At 45.5% G+C, this 27,874-nt stretch overlaps 1 protein-coding gene and 8 non-coding genes across 9 annotated transcripts in view; all 9 read right to left on the reverse strand.

Annotated features, from left to right (window-relative positions):
• Nucleotides 1-1,204: 1,204 nt before the first annotated feature.
• LOC142889628 (NLR family CARD domain-containing protein 3-like) overlaps nt 1,205-27,874 on the reverse strand; it is a 391,584-nt gene continuing 364,914 nt past the window's right edge. Inside the window, exons 7-9 of the mRNA XM_076028403.1 lie at nt 3,009-3,185; nt 2,505-2,678; nt 1,205-2,116 (exon numbers count right to left, since the gene is read on the reverse strand). Coding sequence (XP_075884518.1) covers nt 2,104-2,116; nt 2,505-2,678; nt 3,009-3,185 — 364 coding nt within the window. The 3' untranslated portion in view covers nt 1,205-2,103. The remainder of the gene's footprint in view (nt 2,117-2,504; nt 2,679-3,008; nt 3,186-27,874) is intronic.
• On the reverse strand, nt 20,778-20,968 carry LOC142889713 (U2 spliceosomal RNA). The gene has a single exon (XR_012926905.1). It is a non-coding gene; the product is annotated as a U2 spliceosomal RNA (small nuclear RNA).
• LOC142889790 (U1 spliceosomal RNA) lies at nt 21,761-21,924 on the reverse strand. Its single transcript, XR_012926970.1, has one exon. It is a non-coding gene; the product is annotated as a U1 spliceosomal RNA (small nuclear RNA).
• On the reverse strand, nt 22,655-22,845 carry LOC142889759 (U2 spliceosomal RNA). Its single transcript, XR_012926949.1, has one exon. It is a non-coding gene; the product is annotated as a U2 spliceosomal RNA (small nuclear RNA).
• LOC142889801 (U1 spliceosomal RNA) lies at nt 23,638-23,801 on the reverse strand. Its single transcript, XR_012926981.1, has one exon. It is a non-coding gene; the product is annotated as a U1 spliceosomal RNA (small nuclear RNA).
• LOC142889761 (U2 spliceosomal RNA) lies at nt 24,532-24,722 on the reverse strand. Its single transcript, XR_012926950.1, has one exon. It is a non-coding gene; the product is annotated as a U2 spliceosomal RNA (small nuclear RNA).
• LOC142889812 (U1 spliceosomal RNA) lies at nt 25,515-25,678 on the reverse strand. Its single transcript, XR_012926992.1, has one exon. It is a non-coding gene; the product is annotated as a U1 spliceosomal RNA (small nuclear RNA).
• Nucleotides 26,409-26,599, reverse strand: LOC142889769 (U2 spliceosomal RNA). The gene has a single exon (XR_012926958.1). It is a non-coding gene; the product is annotated as a U2 spliceosomal RNA (small nuclear RNA).
• Nucleotides 27,392-27,555, reverse strand: LOC142889823 (U1 spliceosomal RNA). Its single transcript, XR_012927003.1, has one exon. It is a non-coding gene; the product is annotated as a U1 spliceosomal RNA (small nuclear RNA).

Consider the following 27,874-nt stretch of genomic DNA (forward strand, 5'->3'; position numbering starts at 1 on the left):
TCCTGTCTCCCGTGCCTCCCATGGATCAGAAGTTCCCCACCCTGGAACTGAATGTGTTGTAGAGTTTGATGGTGGTGGCAAAGCCAGTTGCTTCTGCTGTCCATCCTCTGGTCCCCCTCTGGTCAGCAGTTGATGAGGGATGTGCTTCCTTTGTCCTTCCTTGAGCTCTTTGCATGACTCCTGCAACAATGCCTTTCTTTATGTGGAGCTCTTTTGATTGAGTTCAACATTTCAATATCAATAATCATATTATTGTAAACAAACAGCTAAACTAATCATATTATGAAACACAAACATCTAAACTAAACATAATAACACCTTCACCCCCACTGAAAATGCTCAATCCTGCAGTCCTGTCTTTACTGTTGTATTGTATTTGGACTGTTTATGCACAATTTCGTTGTACACGTTTACGTGTTGCAATGACAATAAAGCCGCACACCACACCAAAAATAATCAATCAATCAAATGTTATTTATATAGCACCTTCCAACAACCAAATGGTGCACACGGTGCTTTCCAGAATGAAACAACTAAAATTAATTGCAATAAAAACAGTTAAAATACAGCAAAACTGTGAAGAAATAAAAATAAGAATGTATGGAGTGTGAGAGTCAGTGACTTGTCAGTAATGTCTGTAGGTGTGTGGATGGAGTGAATGGTATGAGTGCGTGTTGTCTGTGTGCAACAAAGAAAAAGCATCATGGGAAGTGAAAAACAAAGCAGCTGCTGCGGTGGAAGCCATGTGTGAGAGAGCCAGTGCTGAGGGAGGCGGTCCTAAACAAGCTGTGCACCGGCCAGGTGCACCTGGTTAGTCATCAGCACCTGAAAGAGACACACAACCAGTACACAGCAACAACAGGGCAATAGCCAAGGCCCCCATGGCCATAACAGGGCCACACTTCACAGCAGACTGAACCTACTCACATAGATTTTTCTATCTACATACACATCACTCTGCTGAAACATGCAAACGGAAGCAGGTGGAGATTTAATTATGTTGCTCAAGAAAAAAGGTGCATTAAACATTTATGAAACAAATATATATTTATTAGTGCTGGGACTCGATTAAAGAAAATAATCGAATTAATTATGGTCTTTGTAGTTTGTGAGCCCTCTGACCTTTGACCTCTGGTCAGCTCACTCCAGATTATTCTGTCACAACCAACAAAACAAATGTTTTGTTTCATTAATGGCCTCAAACAGTTTTGACTTCAATTGACTTCAGAAGCTGCACTATGAGTAAAGGAGTTGATTTTAGACAAGTATCTGTACTGAAGTAGAGAATGTGAATCATTTTACTACATCTGATTGTCCACTCTACTTGGTTGTATTCAGCGCTCTGACGTTCTTGTTAGCTCCGTTAGCTCGTGCTAGCTCCTAGGTGTCATTCAGGTGCTACTGGAGGCTGGAATCACTGCACTGCAATGCAAACTGCTTGCGGCTCCGTTTTCACAGAGCAGCTCTCTCCTCACACCGTGGGCCGCCCAGTAACAAGAGCTCAATGCTCTGTATATGGTCCATAAACTGTAGCATTGACAATAAAGCTAGCGTGAAGCTTCAACCTGGAGTTGCTTGGTCAGATCAGCTAATGAGAATGAAGCCTGTGGAAAGTGCTGCTGGGGGAACAACACCATGAAAGTGACTTTGCTTCCAGTCGGGCTCAGTCTCTGATTAGTGTCCAGTCATTGGAGTGTTTGAAGGCTCCACTCCCAACAGTGGTCAGATGGTGAGAGGATCTCACCCACAAAGCTTTTTCATGACTTTTAGATGGGAAGTGAGATTGTGGTGTCCAGAGAGGAGGACAGCAGTCAGTCATGGTTGACCTTCAGTGCTCACGCAGTGCTTCACTGGAAGGCCAAGAACAATCCAAGAGTCCATATGTGGCACTGCAAGGTCCACCAGTGGCTTCTGGGACGTCTCTCCCAGTAACCACAGCAGCTTGTAGTGAGAAGCAGTCCGCCAGCCACCAGGCTCCACTGGGGTCAAAGGTCGTGACACGCCCACACACTAGTGTGTGCAGCTTGCTGTTTGGCTCCACTTGTAATTCTGTCAGTCACCACTAGATGGAGCTCTCCTCTTCACTCTCCTCCTCATCCTCCCTCAATCCTCCCACCTGTAGAGAGAGGAAGAGACAGCAGGAGTCAGGACTCACGGTCCTTGAACGCATCATCACAGAGATGTTGACTGTTGATGGAGATGATGGAGTGACTGGTGAGAAGCAGACTCTCAGTCACATGTCAAGTGTGGAACATATGAAGGTCCATATGATGTGACCATGGAGTGTTGGACTGATACTGAGGCCTGATGAAGATGAACTGATCAATAATTGAGTGGTGAACTGAGAGAAGAAGCAGTTTGGCAGCAGATGTTGGATGAATGAGGAGCAGCTGGACGTCACCATCCTCCTCTCACACTGTGACTGGGAACACTGGACCGCTGCTGTGGGATCAACTGGCTTTGGTGCTGGACCCATCATCCACTGCTTCCAAACCAGTACTGACCTCACACTCTCCAGTTGATAGTCTCTGCTGTGGACAAGATCCATCAGTGGCTTCACTGATGATTCCTCCAGGTGGTTCCCAACCAGGTCCAGGTGTCTGAGGTGGGAGGGGTTGGACTTCAGAGCTGAGAGCAGCCAATCACAGCTGAGCTCTGACAAACTGCAGCTCCTCAACCTGAATAGAGAATAAATTATGGAGAGTTTATAATGATAGAGAGTTTTTCCAGGGTGTCATCACTCTGAAAATCAAAGTGAAATGTCGACTTCAGAATCTGACACTACAGAAAAAGAGAGGGAGGGAGAGAGGGCGAGTAAATGAGTGCTGCAATCTGAAATCTGACCACTAGATGGCAGGATTTTGCAAACTTTGTCTTTAAACTCAAGTTTCACTCATTTCAAACACAAAGCAGGGACTGCAAATTGAATTTCCATCACAAGTGAAGTGAAAATCATGACAACAATAACAAGAGTGATAGAAGTTGTAGAGTGAAGAGGGTGAACTGACCTCAGAGTCTCCAGTTTACAGTCTGGACACTGCAGAAAACCACTCAGCACCTTCACTGATGAATCCTGCAGATGGTGGTTGAGACTCAGGTCCAGGTGTCTGAGGTGGGAGGGGTTGGACTTCAGAGCTGAGAGCAGCCAATCACAGCTGAGCTTTGACAACCAGCAGTAACTCAACCTGAATAAAGAATACATGATGGTGTGAGTGGAGTTTTCAACACTATTAAACAATATTAATGTCTATAACACTGTAATGTCCATTAAACCAAACAGAAGCACAACAATAATATTGAAATAATGAATCATAACAATAAAATATTTTATGTCAACTTGTTTCATCATGTGACCAATAATCAGCTGTTAAAAATGTTGTAATTCATTGATTCATTTTGCCTCAAAGGTTCAGTGTGTAAAATCTGCTACCATAGCACTCATTTATCGCGCTCCCCCCCCCCGCCCCCCCACCCCCATCCATGTAGACTCACCCTCCTGTCGACTGGCTGCTGATTTTAAACAGGTCCTGGAATGTCTCAACCTCAATCAATTTGTCACCGGTTCCACCCACATCAAAGGCCAAACATTGGCCTTGGTTATTACAGATTCCACCCAGATCTCAGACCTTCACATTCAGGACATTGGTATTTCGGATCACTACGCTGTCACCTTCAGGTTCCCTCTCCCCTCCCCACTTGCCAAACATCAACGCCGTATATCCTTCAGGAACTTAAAGAACATTGACTCCACCTCCCTCAGTCAGCATCTCCAGCTCCTTTCTCCACCCCTTAACACTTCAGTTAATGACCTCCTGGATTACTATAACCACAATCTACTCTCCATCCTCGATTTACGTCTTGTCTGGACTGACGGTGCATAAATTGGCCTATCGCGAACACTGACGCACTTATGCCAAAGAGCTCTCCAAAGCCAGGTCAGCACACTATTCTTCTATCATTAACAACAACTCAGGTAACTCAAAACAACTTTTCTCCACCGTAAAACTCCTTCTCAAACCTTATTACACCACAACCAAACTGACCAAACCAATAGTTCTGCTCTATCAATTGACTCTCCATCCATCACACAGCACCTGTCTCACTTCTCCCCCTCAGAGCAGCAGGAGGTTGAAAACATTATAACTAAATCCAAACCGTCTTTGACCGATTCTTTGACCCTTTCCCTTCCCCTCTGTTAAAAGATCACTGTCACTCCATCAGCAAATTAATCACAGACATTATTAATCTCTCTCTCCAATCTGGATAGCCTCAAAACAGCCATCATCAAGCCCCTGCTCAAAAATCCCACCCTTGATCCTGAACCTCTGTCAAATTACAGATCCATCTTCAATCTCCCCTTCATCTCCAAAATTCTGGAAAGAGTTGTTTCCATTCAGCTACATAATCATCTTCACTCTAATAGTCTGTATGAAAAATTCCAATCTGGTTTCCGCCCCTCTCACAGCACTGAGACAGCTCTCATCAGAGTCACCAACGACCTCATGATGACTTCTGACTCTGACTCCACTTCCCTCCTCCTCCTTCTTGACCTCTCTGCTGCTTTTGACACTGTTGATCATCAAATTCTCCTTCATTGCCTCCAACATGACATAGGCATCACTGGCACAGCCCTGCTCAGGTTCAAATCATACCTCACTGGAAGGACTGAGTTCATAGCCCTGGGTAATGCCAAGTCCCGCAACAACACTGTTACCTGTGGGGTCCCCCATGGCTCTGTTCTTGGTCCAACCCTCTTCACCATTTACATGCTTCCCCTCGGTCATGTCGTAGGCAGGCATGGAATACAATTCCATTGCTATGCCGACGACACACAACTCTACGTCAAGATCACTCCCACCTCCTCTCCCCCCTCCTCTGTTACTCAACTGGACTCCAGCCTAAAACCCTTCCTTTTTAGCAAAGCTTTTCCTGGCTGATTTTCTGTTTGTATTTGTTGACCGTTTTTACTGTCTTTTTATTCTCTTTTACTGTTTTTACTGTCGTTACTGTTTTCATTGTGCTCTTTGAGATTTAACTGCAGATGTAAAGTGCGTTATAAATAAAATCTATCATTATTATTATAATCTGGGAAGAGAAACACTGAGAACGAGGCAGGTTGACAGTTTGCTCCATACTGGAGAGCACACCACACATACGCTTCAAGATGGCTGATCCAACCACCAGCTTCAAACAATGGGTTCACCTATATACTGTATAGGTGTCTGAGGTGGGAGGGGTTGGACTTCAGAGCTGAGAGCAGCCAATCTGAGCTTGAGCTTTGACAAACTGCACTTCTCCAACCTGAATAGAGAATAAATGGAGAGTTTATAATGATAGAGAGTTTTTCCAGGGTGTCATCACGCTGAAAATCAAAGTGAAATGTCGACTTCAGAATCTGCAACTAAAGAAAAAGAGAGGGAGTGAGTGAATGAGTGCTGCAATCTGAAATCTGACCAGTAGATAGCAGGATTTTACACACTGTGTCTTTAGACCAGGGGTGTCCCATACGGCCCGCAAGCTGGGTTTTTACGGCCCGCAAGATAATTTTTTGAAGTATTAAATACAACAATTTTTCAATGAAAGAAGCTGCTGTTCTAAATGTGTCCACTTGATGTCGCAATATCGTTTCTGCTTCTCAAACAAACTTAATACTGGGACCGAGCAAGTTGGCACAAGTACAGCCAGTACAGACAGTACTGGGTGAACTGACAGAGTCTTCAGTTTACAGTCTGGACTCTGCAGAAAACCACTCAGCTCCTTCACTCCTGAATCCTGCAGCTGGTTATGACTCAGGTCCAGGTGTCTGAGGTGGGAGGGGTTGGACTTCAGAGCTGAGAGCAGCCAATCACAGCTGAACTCTGACAACCTGCACCAACTCAACCTGAATAAAGAATCAATATTTGATTTCTTCCATGGTGTAAATGTCATATTCAGAGTCATTTCTCCCTGTTGATGATCCAGATGTGCAGCTGTTGGGATCACTGAGTCATTCCCTCAAAGGAGTCATTGTGCCAGTGTGTTGTCAACACAATAACAACAGCAGTGTGTTGTCAACACAATAACAACAGCAGTGTGTCAGTCAGTGTGCAGCCAATCAGCAGTGAAGATGGAAAATAATCAGTGAGTCCTTTGTGTGCTTGTGGCTGTTTTCAGTCATCAGAGTCTTGTTACAAGTCAAACACATTCAAAGGACAAGATGAAGGAATACTGCTGCACTATTAATCTGCCTCTGATATTTCTTCACAGCATCTTCTGCTCAGTCATGTGACCTTCATCACCAATCAACAACTTCCATTGAGCTCCAAAGTGACTGGAGACATTTTCCACACTTTCTTCCACCATCCAAAGTCTTTTCTGGCTGCAGATTGTTGACATGAAAATATCAACAACATCCACTTTGTCTCAATGAGTCTTTAATATCTGCTTCAAAGTCTTCACACTGAGCAGCGTTACACACCAGTTGTCATCTGCTGACACACACTGTCCACCAGTAGAAAGCAGGAACTGACCTGAGAACTTCCAGTCTGCAGTTTGGACTCTGCAGTCCAGCACAGAGCAGCTTCACTCCAGGATCCTTCAGGGTGGTGGTACTCAGGTCCAGCAGTGTGAGGTGGGAGGGGCTGGACTGCAGAGCTGAAGACACCACTGCACACTCAAGCTCTGAGAGTTGAAACCTGAATGAAGAAGATCAGAGTGAGAAGTTGTGCTGGACAAGCTGATCAGCTGCTTCCATCATCATCATCATCATCATCATCATCAACATCATCATCACCTCCATCATCATCATCAACATCATCATCATCAACATCATCATCACCACCATCACCATCATCTTCATCATGAATGATTGAATAGTTGATTTTGGTTGACAGTGTAAATTCAATCAATCTTGTGCAATCAACTGACAACAATGAAAAACAAGCTTCCAAAACAAATGTGCACATTATAAAGACTCACAACAACAAAAACATAACAACTGTGTTAAGGAAAAAGCAGCAGGCTGAAGCCCAAGCTGATTCTTGCCTCTCCTATACAGTCCATAAGATTAGCTGGAATAATTAGTCAGACAAAATCAAAAAGGAAAAAAAGAGAAACGCAACTCACTTTAAAAAACTTAGAATACTGAGCGCAAGATTTTCATTCTTTCCTGGAAATAGTATTTCTAGTGTTTTCACGTCCACTATATCTATGAATTGGAAGATCTTTGACTCTCATTGATTTGTGTTTTAGGGAACTTTATTGATTATTCTGACAACTCTTCTGTAGTTGAATTATTATTATAACTATTTAACCAGGTTTGTCCCTTTGGTCCTGTTTGCACTTGGTCATTTCAAGCGTTTTTCGAGTTCGATCGGCAAAAAATCACACGCAACCAAGGGCAAACAGTCCAAATCCGTTTTGTCATTCGATCATTCAAACCACCTCGGGGAGGTGGTTTTGACGCTTCGCATAGCATAACATAGCATTCGTCACGGACATGTGAACAGAATGCGGCTCAGTCCACATTAACGACCGCCTACTCCACTCACCTCTCCCGTGTACGTACTTGGTCGGCGCCCCACCTCCCGGCGTCGTCATTATAAAGTTACAAACAAGAAGCGAAAACAAATCATTTTTGTTTGACTCTTTTATTAGGATACTAAGAAATTTCATTCCGCATTAGTGTATTTTGTCAGTGGAGCAGCGGTCGCAGTTTCCCACATATGAGATTAAATGTGCGAAGTTGCATCTGAAAATTTGCCAGCCACTGTTGATCCGAAAATGAAGTCATCACCACTCTGTCCCACCAGTCTTTACTCCTCATTCGGATTCATACGCATCTTTCTGGTTTCGCGGCTATCAGAGCAGAGACAAATGCTGCAGCCCTCTTTCTTCTCCATGCTGCTCTTCTCTTTAGTCGGCGCTCCAAGACCATTAACTGACTTTGTCCACGACTTCCGATAATACGGACGAGCTGCAGTAGAATTAAAACAAGTAACTTGATATCGTCCGCAAACAGGAAGTTGATTCTTATTCGTTTTCAGGTGAAACTAGCTGTAGTTTTGTGCTTTACTGCCCCTAGTGGTTGAAAATGCACTAACGCGATCACAAGCGGCACGCTCGAGACGCATGTTAATGCTATGTGCGAAAAGATGCTTCAAGATGCGTACTTCGTGATATGATCCCCAAAAACAGTTGCAAGTGACCAAGTGCAAACAGGGCCTTTGAGACCCAATATCTCTTTTACAAGAGAGACCTGTCCAAGAATGACAGCACATAGAGCTTCAACACACACACACACACACACACACACACACACACACACACACACACACACACACACACACACACACACACACACACACACATGTTTACGTACCTTCCTATCACAACCTTCCTGCTGTTCCTCGCAGCTGGAATCAGTCTCAATCTTCCCTCCTCTGATGTGTTGTACTTGCTGAGGTCCAACTCCTCCAGAACCTCCTCTGACATCTGCAGCATGTAGGCCAGAGCTGAACACTGGATGGCTGAGAGTTCCTTCTCTGATCTGTTCTCTGACTGCAGGAACTCTTGGACCTCCTGATGCACTGACTGATCCTTCACCTCCAGCAGACAGTGGAAGATGTTGATGCTTCTGTCAGGAGAAACATCACCAGTGTTCATTTCCTTCAGGTTGTTGATGACCTTCTGTAAGGTTCCTGGATGGTTGTCAGTGAGACCCAGCAGGCCTCCTAAGAGTCTCTGGTTGGATTCCAGACTGAGTCCATGGAGAAAGTGAACAAACAAGTCCATGTGACAGTTTGGACTCTTCAGGGATTTCTCCATCATCCTCTTCAGGAACTCATCCAGGGATTGGTGAGGGAGATCAAATTCTTAGGGTTGATATTAAACGCCAGAGTTAAAACAGGGTATGATTCCATATGCTTTAAGAAACCCTCCAAAACCTTTGTCATGGTGTGACAGTGGAAGATGTAGACTGCAGTTAGAAACTCTTGGACGCTCAGATGAACGAAGCAGTAGACGGTTTTGTGGAAGATCACACTCTCTCTTCTGAAGATCTCTGTACAAACTCCTGAGTACACAGAGGCGTCAGTCACACTTGAGACCACACTTCTCCAGGTCTTCACTGTTGAACATGATGTTTCCACTCTCCAGATGTTCAAATGCCAGCTGGCCCAGCTTCAGAAGAAGCTCCCTGTCAGCCTGCGTCAGCTCCTGTGGACTTCCTCCATACTTGTGCTGCTTCCTCTTGGTCTGGACCAGCAGGAAGTGTGACTACATGTCAGTCAGGGTCTCAGGCAGCTCTCCTCTCTGCTCTGAGCTCAACATGCTCTCCAGAACTGTGGCAGTGATCCAGCAGAAGACCGGGATCTGACACATGATGTGGAGGCTCCTTGGAGGCCTTGATGTGGGAGATGATCCTGCTGGACACATCTCCTCTATCTCTGAACCTCCTCCTGAAATACTCCACCTTCTGGTCATCGGTGAAGCCTCGTACTTCTGTCAGCCTGTCCACACATGACGGAGGGATGTGATTGGCTGCTGCAGGTCTGGAAGTTATCCACAGCAGAGCCGAGGGAAGCAGATCTCCTCTGATCAGGTTTGTTAGCAGGACGCTGACTGACTTCTTCTGAGTGACCTCAGTCACCACCTGGTTGTCCTCAAAGTCCAGAGCCGGTCTGCTTTCATCCAGGCCGTCCAAGATGAAGAGAAGTTTGCAGACATGCAGCTGCTCTGCTGTGAGCTTCTCTAACGTTGGATGGAAAACATGGAGCAGCTCCAGAAGACTGTAGTGCTACTCTTTGACCAAGTTGAGCTCCCTGAATGAGAGAGGAAGCACCAGATGAGGGTCCTGGTTCTCCAGGCCCTGGGCCCAGTCCAGAGTGAACTTCTGCACTGAGAAGGTTTTTCCAACCCCAGCGACGCCGTTGGCCAGCACCACTCTGACTCCCTGAGTCCCTGCTGTTCAGGTGAGGCTTCAAAGATCTGGCTGCACCTGATTGGACGGTCGTGGAGGATCTCCTTGGTCTTCTTGGTCTTCTTGGTCTCCAGCTGTTTGACCTCATGCTCTCGGTTGACCTCCTCACTCAGTCCCTCAGTGATGTAGAGCTCAGTGTAGATGCTGTTGAGGAGAGCTTGACTTCCTGCTTCTTCACCTTCAGTCACACGTTCACATCTCCTCTCCAGACTGATCTTCTGCTGCTGTAGAAGCTCCTGCAGACCACCAACCTCTGGAGCTGAGAGAAGGTTGGAGAAGAAAACATCAGTGTGACAGTGTGAGCATCATTTTCTGTCCACGACTTGAAGCTGAAAGCATCCAAACTCCATTTTTCAGCTGATGTGGTGAAGCTGCTGTTGTCTGACTGTTTGCTCTAAATGTCCTCCAGTGCTGACCACGGTTCTAATACTTAACGAAAACGAATAAAATAACGAAAACTTAAATTGAAAAAAACAATTGTCACGGTCCCAGGGGTTAGGATTTTGGTACCTGCCTCGTTGGGCTTCGAAGCGAGCAGAGCTGAGACCATAAGGGTGACGTAGCAACGTTCAGGACACTGATTGGCCAAAGGCAGTCTTTCGCGAAAGACCAAAACCGCCATTTTTAAATGCCTTGTGTGTGGATTTTTACATTAACACGTATTAAAAACTGAAAAGCTTATGAAACTGTACCATGGGTGAACAAAGAACTACAGACGTTTCTGTTCTCTGTGGCCGAAGAAAAAGCTCAAAGCGAGCCGGACGAACGGAGCAACACACAATGAAAAGCCTTCCTGGTTTCGCAGCCGGTGGCCGTCGCACCAAGGACTACAACGGTCGGAGTGGAACGAACGGAGAAAATGTTGGAGGCAAAGATGCTGACCAGACTCATTATCTCCAGAGTGAGACTCACCTGGTAAAGGATGGTCTTTCCCTGGTGGACACACATAGAAACAACTGGAGCTGAATTCACTGCTTTGACTCATTCAAAGTACTTTTTTATTTCTGATATTTGCTTTAAACGAAACATTCAGAATCACAACAAACAGTGCAATGTTTCACTGATGTGTGGGAATAAAATGTGCACTCCTATTTACCTCCACTGCATTGATTCTCTTCATCCTTCATTTTACTGGTCAATATCTCTGAAACAGAAGATGATCTTAATTTTACTGCTTACAAAGAGAAACTCATCAGTCATCTGAGCACACAGTGGGATTTTGGGGCACTTTATATTTATAAAAATAGAAATATGATGTCCAATCAGGGTTTACCTCTCCTCTTGAACCACAACAGGCCAATAGCAGCACAGTGAAGGCCACCCATGCAGACCCTCCAGTGCCTCCAGCTGGATGGAAGTCAACAGTGTTTATTCAACAGAGGTATCATAACTGCCTTGGAGAGTTTATCATACATGCTTATTTCAACTCTTGTCTCCAATAAATGTCCACATGCTACCTTGTTGTGAAAATGTTTCCACATGAAATCATGACATCAGCTGCCACATGTACAAGCAACAGAATGCAGTTAGCTCCTAACCAGGAGAAGGAAATTCAGACCTGAACTCTGGTAACTGGGTTGGGATGATTGGACCAGATACCCACTGGCCTCCTTGGCCTCTTCACCATCCAGACCCACTGAGCAGGAGATCTTTGAGGAGCTGGAGACCAGAAGCCTGTGGGCTGACACCAGACCTGAAGAGTCTCTGCTGTGTTTCAGACTCATTGCTGTCAGAGCCCCTTTAGAGTCCCTCAACTGCAGCCTGGGTTCTGGATACCAGCCTCCAGACTCACAGCTGACATTCGCTGTGTTGTCATCTCTCCACACTGCTGACAGAAGCACAGGACCTCCAGTTTCTGAGGAGCAGGGTGGAGAAAGAGGAAGGTCAGAAGATGTTTGACTTCAAGGCATCAGGATTCTTGTGTTTGGTTTGCTTTAGTTTCCCTCACAGTACTTACTGGAGCAGTGTGATCACTGCTTTGTCAAAGCCCTGATCTCGGCTCACATAACAGGTGTAGTCTGCTGCGTCCTCCACAGTGACGTTCACCAGTTGGAGGCTCAGGTCTCCTGATGCCAGCCCACCTGATGCTGCGTCCTTGGTGCCGAATGAAACCCGGCCCTCATACGGCGTGTTCTGGCCTGCATACACTATTTTCCTCTCCTTGTACACCATGATCTGGGAATCATCTTGATCATTGCAGTACCACTGGATCTCAAGATCCTCAGCACTTTGTGGTGGATGGAGCCAGCAGGGTAGCGTGGTGGATTGTCCAGTCCGTACTGGGACCAAGGACGAGACTGAAACCTTGATTTCATCCCCAGCTGTGGAAAGGATGTGGTCAGTTCTGTGCATGGTAAGAGTCTCACTTCCCTGAATCTTCTTCAATAGAAAAGAAGATGCCATCTATTTATGTCCCAGACTGCAGTTTATGAATATGGGGTGCTAACAGAGGACGAGGCCACTGGAATAACCTCTGACTAAATCTGCTGCAATTGATGCTGATCATGTGATCAATGTACACGGTCACTTTAAATGAAACAAAAATACTTGGATGAAGTTGAATCAGGGTTATTGCCAAATATGAATCCACACAGAGAATTCATTCAATGACTCGTTCAGTCTCACAGTTGAGATTCATCTCCTCATTTTCACCTTCTTGCGTTCATATATTGGTCCTACACAGCAGTAGGTTGTTTATTGTCATAGAAGATCCTTCAAACATAATTAGTGGGTGACTGTGATAAGTGGCAGATTGTACCAAACGGCAGAAATATTGGACAGCATTGTGAAGCCATTAGAAACTTACTTGGTGCTGAGCTGCACAACCAGGGAAGAAGCACCACAAAGCAGGTGAGAATCATTGTTGGAGGAACAACACTGTGGAGTTGACCAAGAATTCTCTCCAGGTCTGTGTGTCCACTGGTGGTGGCTGTACTTTTACTTTCACTTCCTCTTCACCTTCCTGTCGTGTTCGGGTCAAATCTGATTGATGTACAAGTTAACACACTCATAGATATTGTGTTTTACATCTGATTGCCTCAAGGCCTTACACTCTACGCACTTGAACATATAAAATTAATTTTGACCTTTTTCATTGAATTTTGAGTGTTTTAATCAACACCTGTGGTGTTCCCGGTCAAAAGTGACCGCCATAGGAAATGAATGGGTATCCAGACCCATACACACCACCCCAACTCATTCACTCACCAATTCACTCACTCACTCATTTCACACTGAACAAAGTCTTTTGCAGGTACACATCTCTTTCCCGGGCTTACGTGCCGATCGTCCCAGGTGAACCAACTTCCTGATGAAACAACATATCATATCTTATCATTCATTCATCATCCGTACCTGCTTGGTCCTGGTCTCCGCAGCACATCTCATGTCAAATTCCCAGCGTTTTGGGTTCTTCCAGTGTATGGATCGTTGGCTGTGATCTATCAACACTCCGCGCCTCTGATCTGCGACTAAAGTAAGGGGCGGGAGGTGAACACGACCGTGTTGGACTTTGAGCTGCTGCTTTAGTGTTTCAGGATTCCTGGTTCTAGTCTTTCTGATACAGGAAGTGTTGCCTGAAATGACAGCACACTCTGGAAAAACGTTAAAAAAAAGTAAATAATCATGGAACGTCAATAGTCTGTATATACTAAAATATGACATTTCCAGTAAATGAATCAAATGAACTGAATTTGACTTTTTTCAACATATGGAGATAAAAACAGTTTTCATCCACTTTTCATCCCCATGAAAAATAACATCTACAATCTGTTTTTCACCAGAAATTCCAGAAAACATGAACGATAAACCTTCAAGAGAGTGATAAACATTAACTAGAAGACCACACTTTAGAGAAAGTGCCACTTGAAGCTCAACACCTGGGAGGAGGCTGCCCTCCAGAGAGGCATGTGGAGCAGGATGGTCCATGAAGGCTCAGTACAAATAGAGAGGGACGTCCACAGTGCCGCAGGGAAAAAGAGGCCACTGAGAAAGGAGAGAGCAACCACCAAGATGCGTCCTGACACCTCCACCACCACCACCATGACAAGCATTCACACATGCACCCACTGCAATAGAGACTGTGGATCAAGGATTGGCCAGTTCCACATCACAGCAGAGCAGAGCCACCTACAGGAGGACGATCACACTCACTTCAAACAATGTCACTGAGTCTCCAGTGGAGTGAAACACTGGTCCACCTCTCACTGACCCTGTTGACTGGTATCACATTTAATGTGGATCCTTGAGTCAGTGAGGACTCACCCTGCTGCTGCTGCTGCCTCCACTCAACTTAGAGCCTGACGGAGAACCACTTGGGCTTTGAGCTGCTCCCCGTTACCTGAAATAAAAGAGCACTGTGAATGAGTGAGTGAGTGAGTGAGTGAGTGAGTGAGCTCCCTGTTTCAAACAGACACAACAAAACTTGGGACATAAATATCACATTCGTCAGTTGTTTCAAATCCCCGAGGGTTGAGCTTTCAGGAACTGTTTTTTCTGTGTTCTTTTGTCATTGGGCAGCTGAGTGGGCAGCTGAGTGGTCCTCAACCCACTGCTGTGCAACCTGATGTCTGCATGGAGGACTTGTGCTGCTTCAATCAAGATCTTCAAGCTGTTCAAATTGTGTCCAGACTCGCTCTCTAACCACACACACACACCTGTTTCTTTGGCTGGTGAACTCTGCCAGAGGATCTGGAGCCAAACTATGCAGTACTTTAGAAATCAAAATTAAATCTGCAAATGTGTGAAGTGACTGTGGGCCAGATCCACAAAGCGATTGCGCGGCTTTTGCGCCAGAAAATCCGTGTAAATAGCGCCAAAAACGGTGATTCCGATCCAGAGAGAGGACGCAAACGTGAAAACCGGCGCAAAATGCGCCGAGGCGCAAGTAGCGGCAGGGTTGCGCCAGACTCATTTGAATGTATTTAAATGAGTCATTGCGCGCAAAACGCCAAACCGTGGCAGATCCAGAAAGAGTTTGTGCTCGTGTCCGCGCGCAGTTTGACAGACGCAAATACCGCCGGACAAAACCAGGTGTAGCTTCTGTCTGTCAAAGTGTTTTTGGCTTCTGAGTGAAACGTTCCTCTCTGAAAAGCCTGCAATATATTGTAGCAAGCTGCTGTTGTTTAATGTTCTAGAATCTGTTATGTTCCTGAATGCATCTTAAGTTGGTTAGGCATGTGAATGGCTGAGAGAGGAAATGGGGGCGGGACTGATGTGAGGGAATGAGGAAGTCTGAAAAGGGTGCGAGAGTCGACCCTGCGAGGCGGAGAGCCTGAACGTGTTAGCAAAAGCTGGATTGTGAGTTTGTGGTTGGCGTGGTTACGGCCGACAGTAACCAGGTACTATAAATAAAGCATTCTGTTACCCCAAGTGCCTTCTTCTTCGCACCGTCCGGCAGACCATTACAATATATATGTGTGACCTCTCCTATTCTGTCCTGCTTGCTGTATAATGAAGACTTGCAGAAGTCAGGTGTGGAGCAGCAGTTTATTCTCTGAAACAGAATGGGACACAACCATAACTTGCTCCGTGAAACTTTGTCACCTGCTGCTTCATGGGCTTCCTCTGTACTGAAGTAGTGATCGTATAGTTGTTGTTTTTACAATACAAATAATATTAAAAATAAAATACATTTTTCTACAAAATACAAAAAAATTACATTCGCAATTTAAATAATTCACTCCCTAAAGCTCCATTTTTATACACTGTAACATTCTTCCAGTTACACACACATACCTGAAACAGAATGGGACACAACCATAACTTGCTCCGTGAAACTTGGTCACCTCCTGCAGAGACAACGTGCTCCGTATGAGAGCTGTGTGCTGCTAATGGACATGCTAGCATGCTAATCGTTTTTAATAGGAATAAAAATAAAAACGAACTTTGCTAAAAAATAAATAAATAAATAAATAAATGAAAGACACCAGCACACATTTAAACACTCAAACACAGTTACATGAAGCATAGCTCAACTTATTGCATTCATTTCTGTCTCAGCAGGGAGGAGACCGTCTCACCTGCTTCTTGGGCTTCCTCTGTACTGAGAATCGCCCAGAATGCAAAGCGCTAACTTCAAAATAAAATACAAAATAAAATAAAAATAAAATATAAAGAGCCATGGCTGTGCCCCAACCAAGTTTAACATGATTGAACACAATTTAATAACACCGTTACATATGTAGGTCCCCAAATCTTACATATAGATCGGCATAGACTACAGTACATATGCCAATATTTTAGATCGGCTATGAAAAATACGAATGGTACTCAAGTGTTGGTGACAAATGCGTTTTGCATCGTAATGCCAGGCGCGCACAGGAGCGCTTTTATCCTAGCAGAGTTTCACTGTCAAACACATGCACTCACCATCTCACCAGCAAACTGCTCTCAGGTTGCCAGACCGCAACATTTGCGGTCTGTTTCAGGTGCCGCATTCGTGGGCGTGTTTGCGCCTGCATGTCATTAGTGCAAAAACCTTTGTGGATACCCGCATCTGTTGCGCAAATTGCGGCTGCAATCCCGCAGCAAAATGCGCCGCATTTTAGCGCTGCCCACCCTTTTTTGAGGATCTACCCCTGAGAGCAGCTACACACACACACACACACACACAGGAGCAGCAGCTCTAATTGGCTGAGAGCTAAATATCTTTTTTCTTCTTTCAGATATTATTTCTGTCAAATTCATTTGAATCAACAGAAGAAGAAGAGCAGTGTGTAGTTCAAACTTTGTGCGTCTTTGTGTTCAGTTTTTCTGCTGTAGTTGTGCTTTTCTTTTCATTCCAGATGAATTCCACTCAATTTCCTTTTCAAACCTTGTAGGTGTTGAGTGAGCTGCAGTGCCCCCTGGCTGCAAGCTTCATACTGTGACTCTGCCGACCGAGGTAAAAAACTGACAAAATCTGACACTTTGCTGAGGACCTCCTGGAGGAGCTGAAGGTGCAGAACCTTCTCAGGCCTCTCTGAGGAGGAACTTGCGGCTGTCGGTCCTCTGCTGCCCCCTGCTGGTCACACAGGCCTCTTACACCTCCGTTCGTCTGTTCAGCACATATTTAATTTTTTAATGGCTCTATAAACGTCACTGATGAGACGATTTTATGATTCCTGCAGTTAAAATGTTTTAATTCCAAATCTGCAAAAACCTTCTGATCAATGAAGACAGAGTTGATTAAAATGATTTCAAAATTGACCCGTTTGAGAAAAGCTGCACTGTGGCATTGTTTGCATGTTGTTTTAGCTCTCAGTGGCTTCATTTCGCATTTTTCTTAAAAGCTTCGTTTAGTGGTCCATTGTGGTCAATGGGACACTGAACATCCGCTTTGTGTGCCCGAGTTTTAAGAGGATCAGGTGCGGACATTTTAGCATTTAAATTATTATGGCTTATTAGCATAGGTACGTAGTACCTCACCTGTCCGTTCTTTTTACAGTGCTTCCTGAACACCTCACCGGCACACTACAGCCGCCTGCGAGCACAAAGCTGCGCAGAGCCTCCTCGTTGTTCTCCTCACCTGGAGGACGCTTGGTGATCAAGACCTGTGGCCCAAAACTCGGTCCTATAAGATAAGTGCAGGAACACTGCTGCCTCGCCCGCACTTGATTGTGCTAGCCGCCCTATACAGACGGTGGACGGTGCATGTTGCTTCCGTCCCGCCTTGGTTTTACTTGTTGTTTTTCCGTTCTCGTTGTGTTTTTCCTTGTTTGCTTACGTCGCTACTGCTGACCCTCAGACAGCAGACATTACACTATCAAGTCTCCGGTCCAGCTACAGTGGTGTGCATGTGTGTATGCGTGTGCGTGGTTGGTGGGAACTAGTGTGTGTGTGTAATTGCATAATTGCATTGTTTGTTTGTTTTTCTTGCTATTTCAGTACATGTGACAGATTTTAGGGAACTTTTAGTAACCAACTGTTTATCTTTTCTTTTGTAGTCGCTGAGAGCTGCTGGTGGTGGCGGTGTCCCGGGTGGTGGGCCCCTTCAAGTGCTGTGACCCGGGATTGTGGTTGTTTTCTTCTTTTTTTTGCACTTCACTTTCTTTGCAGGTGTGTCACGTGTGAGTAGGGTGTTCCTTGTTTTCTTTGGTTCCTCCCTCGTTTGGCCCCCTCATCGGTAAGCCTCAGTTTCTACACCAAGAATAAGGAGCTCAGTAGCTCCGTTTGAAGTGTTGGTCTGTTTGTTCCTTTTATTTTTAAATGTTGAATAAAAGTTGGTTTCATATTTTAAACATTCTGAACCACGTCTCCTACTCCTTCCTCGTAGAACTTACCTGTGTGCCTAATTATTACTTTTGTGTTTAGTAGAACTCCCTGGGTGAAATTCCCAGGGTGGCGTTGTCAGTTCCTTTTCATTTTGTTAAATTCCCAATATTAAATCTTGCTTTATCAGATAGCCATAACCACTCTCATCGCCACAGGATATTTGAGTCAACTGAGTCAAACTGTCGTGTCTACTTCCCAGTCTCAATAAACATGTTCACTACTGCTTTGTGCGAGCTTCTTAAATGGAGGTTTGTCAGGGTTTTTCCCTTTTTAGAAGCAAGCCACATATTTTGTGTCTTTCCACCACAAGACAATGGCTTTTGTCACTCTCTTCGTCGTATTGGGAAAAAGTGGCATATCGGACTTTCCCGCCACGAGTCGCTCGTCAACATACTGCTGTGAAAGAGGGGTGACGTCACAGAAAGCGAGGTGCATTTCGGTGCTGCTGCGTAAAACTAAAACATTTTCCTGGGCAAATATTCATTTGACAGACGTAAACGAAGTGAAATATGACTTCAATTTAAGTTTGTTTTAGTTTGTTTTTATAAACACACAAAAAAGTTTGAGTTAGTTATCGTTTTTGAAAAAAGTTCTTGACTTCTACTTTAGAGATATTGATGACGAGTTGTTGTATATAAACGGTGTGACTATGTGGTTAGGCAAGCGGTGGTGCTGTCTGTACATAGCTTAGCAAACGGCTAGCGCTAGCACCCCCTTTCAATGCCAGAGTGAAAAGATCCACACGGAGTGTTATGACCCACGGGTGGGTCTAGGTGCCTCTATGTTTGTGTCTGTGTGTGTGTGTGTGAGAGAGTGGATGACGCCTTGCAGGTGCGGTCCTAGTCACTTAGTCACTTCTGAAATTGTGTTAGAGCACGCAGCCGTAGGTAGTGATGGCCGATCGAGGCTTTGTTGAAGCTTCGACACTTGTTTCAAAAAATGGTTCATTACTCCAGGCTTCAATGACACAGTGCTCGAGGAGGTCATCTAGTGCTCAATAAAATGAAGTGCAATGGAAACGTGTTCATTGTTTCATAGGTTGTTTGGGATTTGATTCGCCATGCATTCTTGTTGGACAACACTACATGGTTGTATGGTTCAATGCTGACACAATACAATAAAAATGAAAAATAAAGACAATGTCTCTTTTTTGGCACGACTGATTGTAGTAGACTATAGCTCTTATACTTAGCTTGACAGTTTGTGCAATGAATTATATTATATCCTAAAACAAGACTAAATAGCCCATAGTTTAAAAATATGTTCAATAGTAAGTGTTCAGTGGGTCAGATGTCAAATGTGATCTATTTAAAATGTAGAATAGATGAGGTAAATAACACATATATAATACACATTGATGGGAAACAAACCCAAATCACACTCCCTTTTTTCATCTAAGCTGTTTGAGTAGCGTTAGCACACCGTGATTCCTCATCAACTACAGGCCTACACTTCAAATAATTATGAGAAAAATCCAACGTAAAGAGAGCACTTCCATTAGGAAATAGTCAACATGAAATTTCGTCTTCTACTGACACCTGCTGGTCAAATTGAATAGTTGCAAATATTGTGAAGAAGTTGTCATCTAATTCTAATCCTAAACAATATGGCCATTCGAAGTGAAGTATTAAGACAATTAATCAGGTTTGTACTGCTTGATTGAACACATTCATCCCGTTCCAGTGCACTAAAACCCACTTCCCTTCAGGACCGTGTCAGCGAAGCCAAAACTTCCTTGAGTGACGCTGTTTCCCAGCATGCAATGCGAGCTAGCGATTCACAATACTATTTCATCACAAACATGGATGTAAAAAATAAAAAGGGACGAAAAATGAAACTTCAGGAACACCAACCATTGCAATACAAGCAGAACTGGGCCGAAGTTTTATATTATGTACACCATAATACAGCCTTCTGGTGGACAAGCCATACTATTTAATCGGTGTCCTCCTATGGCACTTCCGTGGGTGGAAGCTCATCGTAGAAGTCACGTGCTGGTTGCGCGGCACTCCACCGATCACCTCGGGGAAGGTCTAAGATCGTTGCCCTTGCAGGGTATCTGATTCAGGTGAGTATATGGAAAATATGGGTCAGGTGAGTATATGGAAAATATGGGTCAATGTGGTCAGTCGTAACAAGAGAAGCTTGCTGGCGAAAATAATGCACTACAAGTGGATGTGACACTTTTTTTTTGTTTTGTATGAGCATTTAAAAAAAACAACAACATAATAATATGGATTTTGACCATAATTCATCGAGGAGTAGAAAACGCAACGCTAAAGCACTAGCTGCAATGCATACAGCGGGACGGCACCAAAGAAAAGGCAGCAGACTGCTTGATGCCGGACCAACAGCTGACAGGTCGCAGTGCAACGCCCTCTGCTGTTTACTACGGAGATGTGCTCTAAGTCAGAGGACTGCAGGGGACGTGAAATCATACTCTACCCATTGTGGGAATTGCGCACGGAAAGGCAACCCCGCATGTGCTATTACAGAAGCGCTCCAAACCGCCGATCAAATCTGACCTCAACCCCATCTAGTTGAGCTTGATTTTAGACAACGTAAGGAGGAGTGCACCGTTCCTGGAGATACTGCCATACCGGGTCGATGCGTGGAGTGGACGGAGCAAGCCCCTATTCCATCTCCCTGGTCCAAAAATCAATTTAATATATGGTCCCCGGGTAGGGGACGTATCAGATATTAAACTGATAAGAACAGATACTACACTTGATCTTAGCCAAAAGGCCGAGAAGCGATACCACGTCACTGGCGAGCACAGGGAGTCATTCCGCTCACAGCCACCCTCGCTCACGGCGCATCGCGGCAGCATTTACTTGGCCTCAACAACAACAAGGTGCTAAAAGTGTGGATGAACCTTCCATGGACAGTGAGCAGCAGAAGCCGCACACAAGTTGGCCAACCTAATGCAAGTGGATGCAGCTTAAAGTTAGTTCTGGCCACGTGAGCATGTCCTGACCGATCCACAATGGCTTCCAACACCAAGTTTCCGTTCAAACTTCCTGCTACGTCTGGCAAGGAAATTGTCAGTCCGTGCAATCTTAACCCGCCACAAAACAAATTCAAATGATTAATGACGCTACTAGGACCAAAGGAAACACTGACCAATATCTATCTTGACACTCATGCACATCTCTCACACTCTGGAATGGAATGTCTTGGTCTCAGTCTTAATCTTGTTTGTCCATGTTTCAACAACTAATACCTAAATCAGTGTCAATTGTTTAACTGTCACCAAATCTTTTCTGGTTCCACCAGTGATTGGACACTGAAACTCAGGGAACAGAGAATGGGGAGAGAAAGTGGACACAAACGCAAGAGCTTTGTGTACAATCGAAACGGAGCCACGGAAACTTGGCCAGCAGCCTGATGAACGCAGCCAAGTGAGAAGCTGAACTTCAGTCAGAAAGCCTCTCAAGACAACATGTCATGATTCAAGAAGCCATCTGATCACGGGCATTGGGCACGCTGGACAGACAGCATTTCTTACTGGCGTACGAGAGAACGTACTCTTGCTTTTCAACATCTGATCAGGGGAGAGCGCGAACGCAGTCCCCCACTACCAGAAATTATGCAGTCGAGATTCCCACATTTGGGGAATTCGCAGGGGTCAGCACAACCGGAGTGCAATGGTCGCGCCTCGCCCTGGGTGAACCACCTTCTTGATCATGGTGTCTCCCCTGCCAGGTAAGTATGAGTTGTCCATGGCTGACATGACCACGTCTTCCACAGTCATTGCGCGCTGGCTCACGGTGCTCGCCACGTGTTCACAGCCAAAGGCATGTCAGAAAGAAAAGCAATAGTTGATATTTGGTTGAATGAGAAAGAAATCTGTCCCAACCTCATGTCTCCCAAATAACAGATTTGTACGTGAGCAATCCTTTTTCCACAGTTCACTGCTGCATGACCACAACAAAAGGGAATTTGGAAAACCACTCATTTCATCCCATTTACCTCCAAAAGAATCAACAACTAAACCACCAGAGAAAATGTGGCAAAAAGAGCTCCATTTGAAATCTGTGATGTGCGATTCCAGTGGGAAATTCAGAGAAAAGAAGAACATTCTGAATCGTCAAGGGGAAAAACAAAACAAATGACCACTGAACTAATTCATCGAGGAGTAGAAAACGCAACGCTAAAGCACTAGCTGCAATGCATACAGCGGGACGGCACCAAAGAAAAGGCAGCAGACTGCTTGATGCCGGACCAACAGCTGACAGGTCGCAGTGCAACGCCCTCTGCTGTTTACTACGGAGATGTGCTCTAAGTCAGAGGACTGCAGGGGACGTGAAATCATACTCTACCCATTGTGGGAATTGCGCACGGAAAGGCAACCCCGCATGTGCTATTACAGAAGCGCTCCAAACCGCCGATCAAATCTGACCTCAACCCCATCCAGTTGAGCTTGATTTTAGACAACATAAGGAGGAGTGCACCGTTCCTGGAGTTACTGCCATACCGGGTCGATGCGTGGAGTGGACGGAGCAAGCCCCTATTCCATCTCCCTGGTCCAAAAATCAATTTAATATATGGTCCCCGGGTAGGGGACGTATCAGATATTAAACTGATAAGAACAGATACTACACTTGATCTTAGCCAAAAGGCCGAGAAGCGATACCACGTCACTGGCGAGCACAGGGAGTCATTCCGCTCACAGCCACCCTCGCTCACGGCGCATCGCGGCAGCATTTACTTGGCCTCAACAACAAAAAGGTGCTAAAAGTGTGGATGAACCTTCCATGGACAGTGAGCAGCAGAAGCCGCACACAAGTTGGCCAACCTAATGCAAGTGGATGCAGCTTAAAGTTAGTTCTGGCCACGTGAGCACGTCCTGACCGATCCACAATGGCTTCCAACACCAAGTTTCCGTTCAAACTTCCTGCTACGTCTGGCAAGGAAATTGTCAGTCCGTGCAATCTTAACCCGCCACAAAACAAATTCAAATGATTAATGACGCTACTAGGACCAAAGGAAACACTGACCAATATCTATCTTGACACTCATGCACATCTCTCACACTCTGGAATGGAATGTCTTGGTCTCAGTCTTAATCTTGTTTGTCCATGTTTCAACAACTAATACCTAAATCAGTGTCAATTGTTTAACTGTCACCAAATCTTTTCTGGTTCCACCAGTGATTGGACACTGAAACTCAGGGAACAGAGAATGGGGAGAGAAAGTGGACACAAACGCAAGAGCTTTGTGTACAATCGAAACGGAGCCACGGAAACTTGGCCAGCAGCCTGATGAACGCAGCCAAGTGAGAAGCTGAACTTCAGTCAGAAAGCCTCTCAAGACAACATGTCATGATTCAAGAAGCCATCTGATCACGGGCATTGGGCACGCTGGACAGACAGCATTTCTTACTGGCGTACGAGAGAACGTACTCTTGCTTTTCAACATCTGATCAGGGGAGAGCGCGAACGCAGTCCCCCACTACCAGAAATTATGCAGTCGAGATTCCCACATTTGGGGAATTCGCAGGGGTCAGCACAACCGGAGTGCAATGGTCGCGCCTCGCCCTGGGTGAACCACCTTCTTGATCATGGTGTCTCCCCTGCCAGGTAAGTATGAGTTGTCCATGGCTGACATGACCACGTCTTCCACAGTCATTGCGCGCTGGCTCACGGTGCTCGCCACGTGTTCACAGCCAAAGGCATGTCAGAAAGAAAAGCAATAGTTGATATTTGGTTGAATGAGAAAGAAATCTGTCCCAACCTCATGTCTCCCAAATAACAGATTTGTACGTGAGCAATCCTTTTTCCACAGTTCACTGCTGCATGACCACAACAAAAGGGAATTTGGAAAACCACTCATTTCATCCCATTTACCTCCAAAAGAATCAACAACTAAACCACCAGAGAAAATGTGGCAAAAAGAGCTCCATTTGAAATCTGTGATGTGCGATTCCAGTGGGAAATTCAGAGAAAAGAAGAACATTCTGAATCGTCAAGGGGAAAAACAAAACAAATGACCACTGAACTAATTCATCGAGGAGTAGAAAACGCAACGCTAAAGCACTAGCTGCAATGCATACAGCGGGACGGCACCAAAGAAAAGGCAGCAGACTGCTTGATGCCGGACCAACAGCTGACAGGTCGCAGTGCAACGCCCTCTGCTGTTTACTACGGAGATGTGCTCTAAGTCAGAGGACTGCAGGGGATGTGAAATCATACTCTACCCATTGTGGGAATTGCGCACGGAAAGGCAACCCCGCATGTGCTATTACAGAAGCGCTCCAAACCGCCGATCAAATCTGACCTCAACCCCATCCAGTTGAGCTTGATTTTAGACAACATAAGGAGGAGTGCACCGTTCCTGGAGTTACTGCCATACCGGGTCGATGCGTGGAGTGGACGGAGCAAGCCCCTATTCCATCTCCCTGGTCCAAAAATCAATTTAATATATGGTCCCCGGGTAGGGGACGTATCAGATATTAAACTGATAAGAACAGATACTACACTTGATCTTAGCCAAAAGGCCGAGAAGCGATACCACGTCACTGGCGAGCACAGGGAGTCATTCCGCTCACAGCCACCCTCGCTCACGGCGCATCGCGGCAGCATTTACTTGGCCTCAACAACAAAAAGGTGCTAAAAGTGTGGATGAACCTTCCATGGACAGTGAGCAGCAGAAGCCGCACACAAGTTGGCCAACCTAATGCAAGTGGATGCAGCTTAAAGTTAGTTCTGGCCACGTGAGCACGTCCTGACCGATCCACAATGGCTTCCAACACCAAGTTTCCGTTCAAACTTCCTGCTACGTCTGGCAAGGAAATTGTCAGTCCGTGCAATCTTAACCCGCCACAAAACAAATTCAAATGATTAATGACGCTACTAGGACCAAAGGAAACACTGACCAATATCTATCTTGACACTCATGCACATCTCTCACACTCTGGAATGGAATGTCTTGGTCTCAGTCTTAATCTTGTTTGTCCATGTTTCAACAACTAATACCTAAATCAGTGTCAATTGTTTAACTGTCACCAAATCTTTTCTGGTTCCACCAGTGATTGGACACTGAAACTCAGGGAACAGAGAATGGGGAGAGAAAGTGGACACAAACGCAAGAGCTTTGTGTACAATCGAAACGGAGCCACGGAAACTTGGCCAGCAGCCTGATGAACGCAGCCAAGTGAGAAGCTGAACTTCAGTCAGAAAGCCTCTCAAGACAACATGTCATGATTCAAGAAGCCATCTGATCACGGGCATCGCGCACGCTGGACAGACAGCATTTCTTACTGGCGTACGAGAGAACGTACTCTTGCTTTTCAACATCTGATCAGGGGAGAGCGCGAACGCAGTCCCCCACTACCAGAAATTATGCAGTCGAGATTCCCACATTTGGGGAATTCGCAGGGGTCAGCACAACCGGAGTGCAATGGTCGCGCCTCGCCCTGGGTGAACCACCTTCTTGATCATGGTGTCTCCCCTGCCAGGTAAGTATGAGTTGTCCATGGCTGACATGACCACGTCTTCCACAGTCATTGCGCGCTGGCTCACGGTGCTCGCCACGTGTTCACAGCCAAAGGCATGTCAGAAAGAAAAGCAATAGTTGATATTTGGTTGAATGAGAAAGAAATCTGTCCCAACCTCATGTCTCCCAAATAACAGATTTGTACGTGAGCAATCCTTTTTCCACAGTTCACTGCTGCATGACCACAACAAAAGGGAATTTGGAAAACCACTCATTTCATCCCATTTACCTCCAAAAGAATCAACAACTAAACCACCAGAGAAAATGTGGCAAAAAGAGCTCCATTTGAAATCTGTGATGTGCGATTCCAGTGGGAAATTCAGAGAAAAGAAGAACATTCTGAATCGTCAAGGGGAAAAACAAAACAAATGACCACTGAACTAATTCATCGAGGAGTAGAAAACGCAACGCTAAAGCACTAGCTGCAATGCATACAGCGGGACGGCACCAAAGAAAAGGCAGCAGACTGCTTGATGCCGGACCAACAGCTGACAGGTCGCAGTGCAACGCCCTCTGCTGTTTACTACGGAGATGTGCTCTAAGTCAGAGGACTGCAGGGGACGTGAAATCATACTCTACCCATTGTGGGAATTGCGCACGGAAAGGCAACCCCGCATGTGCTATTACAGAAGCGCTCCAAACCGCTGATCAAATCTGACCTCAACCCCATCTAGTTGAGCTTGATTTTAGACAACGTAAGGAGGAGTGCACCGTTCCTGGAGATACTGCCATATCGGGTCGATGCGTGGAGTGGACGGAGCAAGCCCCTATTCCATCTCCCTGGTCCAAAAATCAATTTAATATATGGTCCCCGGGTAGGGGACGTATCAGATATTAAACTGATAAGAACAGATACTACACTTGATCTTAGCCAAAAGGCCGAGAAGCGATACCACGTCACTGGCGAGCACAGGGAGTCATTCCGCTCACAGCCACCCTCGCTCACGGCGCATCGCGGCAGCATTTACTTGGCCTCAACAACAACAAGGTGCTAAAAGTGTGGATGAACCTTCCATGGACAGTGAGCAGCAGAAGCCGCACACAAGTTGGCCAACCTAATGCAAGTGGATGCAGCTTAAAGTTAGTTCTGGCCACGTGAGCACGTCCTGACCGATCCACAATGGCTTCCAACACCAAGTTTCCGTTCAAACTTCCTGCTACGTCTGGCAAGGAAATTGTCAGTCCGTGCAATCTTAACCCGCCACAAAACAAATTCAAATGATTAATGACGCTACTAGGACCAAAGGAAACACTGACCAATATCTATCTTGACACTCATGCACATCTCTCACACTCTGGAATGGAATGTCTTGGTCTCAGTCTTAATCTTGTTTGTCCATGTTTCAACAACTAATACCTAAATCAGTGTCAATTGTTTAACTGTCACCAAATCTTTTCTGGTTCCACCAGTGATTGGACACTGAAACTCAGGGAACAGAGAATGGGGAGAGAAAGTGGACACAAACGCAAGAGCTTTGTGTACAATCGAAACGGAGCCACGGAAACTTGGCCAGCAGCCTGATGAACGCAGCCAAGTGAGAAGCTGAACTTCAGTCAGAAAGCCTCTCAAGACAACATGTCATGATTCAAGAAGCCATCTGATCACGGGCATCGCGCACGCTGGACAGACAGCATTTCTTACTGGCGTACGAGAGAACGTACTCTTGCTTTTCAACATCTGATCAGGGGAGAGCGCGAACGCAGTCCCCCACTACCAGAAATTATGCAGTCGAGATTCCCACATTTGGGGAATTCGCAGGGGTCAGCACAACCGGAGTGCAATGGTCGCGCCTCGCCCTGGGTGAACCACCTTCTTGATCATGGTGTCTCCCCTGCCAGGTAAGTATGAGTTGCCCATGGCTGACATGACCACGTCTTCCACAGTCATTGCGCGCTGGCTCACGGTGCTCGCCACGTGTTCACAGCCAAAGGCATGTCAGAAAGAAAAGCAATAGTTGATATTTGGTTGAATGAGAAAGAAATCTGTCCCAACCTCATGTCTCCCAAATAACAGATTTGTACGTGAGCAATCCTTTTTCCACAGTTCACTGCTGCATGACCACAACAAAAGGGAATTTGGAAAACCACTCATTTCATCCCATTTACCTCCAAAAGAATCAACAACTAAACCACCAGAGAAAATGTGGCAAAAAGAGCTCCATTTGA

Source organism: Nelusetta ayraudi, unplaced genomic scaffold, assembly GCF_046127955.1.
Source record: "Nelusetta ayraudi isolate G7.1 ecotype Tasmania unplaced genomic scaffold, CSIRO-AGI_Nayr_v1 ptg000023l, whole genome shotgun sequence".
Taxonomy (NCBI): Eukaryota; Metazoa; Chordata; class Actinopteri; order Tetraodontiformes; family Monacanthidae; genus Nelusetta; species Nelusetta ayraudi.